At 46.0% G+C, this 5,869-nt stretch overlaps 1 protein-coding gene across 1 annotated transcript; it reads left to right on the top strand.

Moving 5' to 3' along the window:
- Positions 1–3,810: 3,810 nt before the first annotated feature.
- Positions 3,811–3,996, top strand: CCR75_009798 (uncharacterized protein; the record flags this gene model as incomplete). Its single annotated transcript, XM_067967836.1, has 1 exon — positions 3,811–3,996. One exon carries the CDS (start codon positions 3,811–3,813, stop codon positions 3,994–3,996), a length of 186 nt encoding a protein of 61 aa, XP_067814845.1.
- Positions 3,997–5,869: the final 1,873 nt, after the last annotated feature.

Raw genomic sequence — 5,869 nt, 5'->3', positions numbered from 1 at the left:
GGATAGTGCACGCATTCAATAAACTGAATGCTGCAACGATACCGGCTCAAACGCCGATACCGAGAAAAGACGTAATCATAGACGGTATGTCTAAGAGTACTATCTTTTCTTCTATGGATCTGATGGATGGGTTCTATCAAATCCTTATGCGTGAACGGGATATCCCGTACACAGCAGTAAGCACCCCCAGTGGTATGCACTGGGAATGGCTAGTGATGCCTCAGGGGCTTATTAACGCCCCTGCAACATTCAACAGATGCGTAATGAATCTGTTGAGACCGGTGCGAGAATTCGCACCAAATTATTTTGACGATGTATTCGTCCATAGCCGCGGGCCATGGGCGGGAAGACGGACGTGAAAGTTCAAACTCACGTTCGTCAGGTTCTTACGCTTATGCGAAAGCATAAGTTGTATGCAAATCTCAAGAAGTGTATGTTCGCTGCAAGCGAAATACCACTTCTTAATTAAATCGTCGGTAAGCACGGCGTGCGCCCTGATCCCGAAAAGATCAAGGCAATCACCGACTTGCCAGTTCCAGTCGATATCAAGGAACTTAGAAAGTTCCTTGGTTTAGCGGCGTACTTGCACAAGTACTTTCGCAATTACGCAGAGATGACAGTTCATCTCTCTCGTCTCTTGAAAAAAGACGAGAAATGGATATGAAACGCTGATTGTCAGCGTATGTTTGAAGGTGCCAAGCAAAGCTTGATGCAATCGCCCGTCTTGGCGATTGCAGATCAAGACAGGCCATTTCATGTGGTATGTGACGCCAGCGATTTTGCAATCGGCTGCGCGTTAATGCAATACGATACAGACGGTGCAGAGCGTCTGTTACCAATCGCGCCAGCTGCAACCATCTGAACGCAATTACCCAGTGCATGACAAGGACTCCTTGCTATGACATATGCATTGGCTAAATTTAGGGTCTATCTCCTCGGAGATAGACCGTTCATCGTATATACGGACTATGCGTCATTACGCACGGCCGTAAATAGCCCACACCTCTCGCAAAGAATGGCGAGGTGTGCTATCCTTCCTCGCGGAATATAATTTCTCCGTCGAATATAAACCAGGACGACTTAATGTCGTCGCTGATGCGTTATCATGCCGACCCGATTTTCGAGTCAGCAGTGCACCCCAACAGTGAAAGTAATCCCACTGTTGCCAACACTCATTTCAAGTGTTTAGTCGTCAACCTTGATTGATGACATAAAGAAAGCCTACGCAGAAGATAAGGACCTTCTGCGTTTAATGAATCATCTGATGAATCCATACGATAAATCTTTAAAGACTTACCGGCTTCATATCGATCATCATCCGATCGATACACAACACGCAACGGCTTATTGTATTACACAGCCGCTGCCGGCGACACTCCACGTGTCGTCGTCGCACACGGAAAGGCCCAATGAACTTTGGTAGTAGTTTACTGCTACCCACATTAGTGACTACACGCTTAGGTAAGTTTACCGCAGAGAGTAGCACTAGATCAATAATTTTAAATGCATGAACATTTGCTCTTCCATGTTTGTCATCATTCCGTTTCTGTCGGTCCACTGCGTTAGCAGTGGAATCCTGTACGAAACGGATTATTGATTCTTGTATTAGCAAAACTTCTTCTGCTGACTAATTTGTTTTGTCTTTTTCAGTACGCTTTGTGCGTACTGCCATGAGATCATTCTCGTCTTCAATGTCGAAGAAATCGACATCGACATCACTTGCGTCGTTGTTAACTTGGACGCGTGATGAGCATGAACCAGAATTGGTATGCTCGTGCGAGTCCACCCCCCAATTAGAGGATCCCTCTAATTGGGTGGGTATGCGAGGATGGCGTATGCCATTCACAAAGAACGGTGTATGTGTTGATGACGCATGCACGAATATTTGATGGCGAATTCGACCATCGGTAAATACTCGCTTCAATTGGGATACGATTGGACGTAACCTACGCGTTCTGTTTGAGCATCCGTTTCTGGGTGATCGAATGTTGGCAAGGTCAGCCGTGTTCCGAGAGATCGGAACACGGATTGCCAGAACTCCGCCGTGAATCGTGGACATCTGGCCGAAAAACAATTCACGGGGTAACCCATGGAGTTTGAATACCCTTTCGATAAAGACACGGGCACAACCCGGAGCCGTAATCGATTCTGGTACTGCAGCAAGATGTACCATCTTGCTGAATCTGTCAACAAAAACAAGGATTCCATTGTTTTTGTGATCGTCTTCGGGAAATCCTAAGACGAAGTCCATAGATACGGACTGCCAACACTCTGCCAGAAGTGGTAGAGGTTGAAGAGGTGCACGGGATGAAGGGCGAGGCTTCACCCGTTGACATACCTCGCAAGCACGAATGTACTTGCGCACGAACTGATACTGGCGGGGCCAGTAAAAGTCGCGACTTACTGTGAGGTAAGTCTTCTCACGTCCACATTGCCCACTTGTTGATGCATCGTGACACTCATACATGATGCGCAAGCGCAAATAATTGTGAGTTGGAGCACAGGATTGAGATCGGTATGGGAGGGGTGAATCAGGGAAGGCATCAAGCAAGGCCGGAGGGGCAATCATAGGGGAACGTAGCTGACTACTCGGCGGTCGCAGTGGTAAGTAATTGAGCTACCGCCAATTCGGCAGTAGTTCCCCCAGCTTTGCGGGCCGGAAGTCAACGGGCTATAAGCTCTATTCCGAAAAGCTTTCGTTGAAGGAAAAGGCACGATTATAGAATGGCAAAGGCTTGCTCACGCAATCAGTAACGACCTACTGACAACTATGTAGGCCTTGGTGAGATCATCTGTAAGCTGGCACAAGTAGGCGAAGGCACTGTTTTGAGCCAGTGGGTGCAACTGCCTGAAACGGAATTGTTCAGGACGAGCAGGCGCCAAAATGCACACGACACGGACGTTTGAGATATTCATGTTCAATCAGGCAAAGTACGAAGCAGCCGGTAAGGAGGACGGGAGGGTTACGTGAAGGTATCACGATGAAGTGGGGAATTCCCCTAATTGGGGAATGAAAACGCAAATGTTAATTAATGCATCCATTGCTGGTATTTATACGCGGTAAAGGAGCGTAGCAACATAGGCATCGTATGTCGGCGACCGCCCCACTTTTTTATGTGTATATATCTAAAGCGCAGGAGCGGCCAAGATTCCACAGCACAGCTCAAGCATAAGCTAAAGAAGAACTGGTCGTGAAACCAAATCAGTTTGCGCGGGTTCGACCTGGACAGCAGTCAATCAAAGCCAGCTCCAATGCAATATTGAAAGCAGCGGATATCTTTCGGCTAAACGTGACAGTATTTCGTAACTTGCTCGGACAGATGAAGATAATCATTTACAAGCCTAAGACGACGCGATTCTTTTTATATATAACAGACACCGTGCGGATATCAAAATATGCAGTTTGCGTACTGCAGAGCAGTGTACTGGCTACGGAATACCCGCCGGGTGACAGCGGGTTCGGTGTGGCTATCCCTTTGATATATCTTGAGCAAATTGCATTATACTAAGACAGCAGGACCTGACGAGGCTCAACGACATCGGACAGATGGCAGCATTTATCAAGTCAAATATTGCGACTTTGTTCGAAATGGAGAGCCTCGACACATGAAGTCCAGAATTTAGGACATCAACAGCATGAAAACGGACCTATAAATTAGGGGAATGTCCAGCTTTCTTGGTGGAGATTGTCGGGATTATGTGAATTGAGACCGCTATCGACGTGATTCATCCAATAAATTATGGACTTTCGAAGGCAATTCCTACGCTGCGGCATTAGTGGGTACATCCATGCTCAGTGTCATTTCACAAATGGCCAGTTCAAGGGCCGGGGTTATTGCGCTCGAAGATGAGACGAGACAAATAGAACATCTCGCGGAATCGTTTATCAGCTTGCTTGAGCTCAAATGCATACAACAACAACGTCTCAAGATCCCGCGAGAGGCAGAGAAAGCGACCGTTCAACAATCAATCACGCAAACGTTAAGCTTAAAATAAATACCAAATGGGTTGGAAAGAAGTGAGAAATGCCGAAGTATAAAAGAGTCACATTCTTCGGAATGATACACCCATGTCGTCACGCGAATTGTGCCTAGCTTTTTGCCGGTCCAGTAAGCTACAGTACGCCTTACAAGCACTGATTGTCAAGCATTCCATCTTGTGGCCAAATTCACTTCATTTTTCGAAGTGATCGCGGAATCCGATTGCGGACACGCAAATTAGCACTGCAGGAGACGCTGAAAAGAACCAAAGAAGTTTTTGGTGGTGCCTTTCAAAAGAACCCAACTCCCAACTCCTAGTTTATCATAAAGTTTCTGGCAGTATATCATACTTGACATGATGAATAAACTCTCGATAATGACGGCCCCAGAATGCTAGCACAAAAAGTGAGATGTCTGACCTTTCGAGTTTGAGCTCCCGAATCTCAGGTACATCAGTCGGTGATGGTCATCGAGTACTCTGTTGCAGTTTCGATTAGTTATTCATTTCTGTGAAGACGAGTTGGCGTAAATCTTCTGCAGTCCCAGCGAACCTTGACGCTTCAATTTTCTCCAAAATGTACATGCTTTCTGCAGAATCTGTCGCCATTCCGATCGTATACTGCCACTCCAGTGATCAAATTAAGGAATACTTCCAGGCCTGGCAAACTATTTGCATTATTTCAAAACTGTAGGCGAGCATGTCGTAATGCGGCCACGCTCTACTTAGACACACACCCAAGCACAGCGAGGAAGCGGTTTAACCTGGTTCTCTTGCGTGCAGTGAGGTAGTTGCGGTGGGCGCGTTAGCTACCTCACCCAACGCACAAAGTACTCTAGTACTGAGTTGTCACGGGAGCGGTATTCCGACTCCTCGTCTGCACATACTAAGTAGAAAGTAATTTTCAGACTGATTTATATTTAATTGCATAAGATATAAATATCTATTTTTACCAATTAAAAATGTCATATATGTAGATAATACTTAATATGCATTGCGAGCGTATCTTTCTAGGTACATCGCGTAACGGATGACGCTAGCCGTCATCCCTCCTAATAAGAACGCACCCAGTGCATCACATACACAAGGTTTGGTCACAAATGTGAACCACACCCGATTGCTGGGTCTAGTTACTTTAATTTTGTGATTGACCATCCCCTTAAGTACACCAAGTGTACTTAACGGGGACTGTGTAACATTTGGGCAACTTTAGCCCGTTACAGTCAGTGTTTCAAGTATGGACAGCATACGAGTGACAACGTATCACCTCATTTTGTATTACAACAATAGACAGCTGGACCGTAACCACTTAAAAGCCCCGAGATTGTGTTGGTGTTGGTCACATGATAGCTTATTCTTCTGATATGGGGTTGTCTACGTGCGGCGGCCTGCTGAGTAGGTTATAGCGCACTGCAAAGGGCCAAGTGGCCACGAGATAGGATGTAAAAAATGGATGCTGTGCAAGCAAACGTCCGCCGGTGTTCACGTACCCAATTACTCAGACGACGAGGACATATTTACGAAATTCTGGAGGATGGTATGGAAGATAGGGTGTACAGTCTTTCACGCATATCTCTGGTTGACACGCATGAAGTTGTAAGCAGAAGCAGCACTGATCGAACGAGTAAACGTGTATTTCTTCTGGAAATCGACTTTTTGACAAATCAAACTGATAGCGAAAAGGGAGCAATGGCGGTCAGACAGGAAAATAGAAGGGGCATAGCTACACGCATGCCTATAACTTCTCAAAAATCAGCCGAGCGCGATCCAACAGCGTCCAGAAGAAAGTAAGTATGAGAAACCAGAGCGAAGGGCCACCGGCACTCGTAAAGTGGTAAGAAAATTTCTTGCGCATAAATTATTTACAAATCGACCGAGTTTTCATTATCAT

The sequence above is a fragment of the Bremia lactucae genome, linkage group LG3, assembly GCF_004359215.1.
Source record: "Bremia lactucae strain SF5 linkage group LG3, whole genome shotgun sequence".
NCBI lineage: Eukaryota > Oomycota > Peronosporomycetes > Peronosporales > Peronosporaceae > Bremia > Bremia lactucae.
Note: the sequence above shows the minus strand (reverse complement) of the source record. Positions and strands in the feature narration are given on the sequence as shown.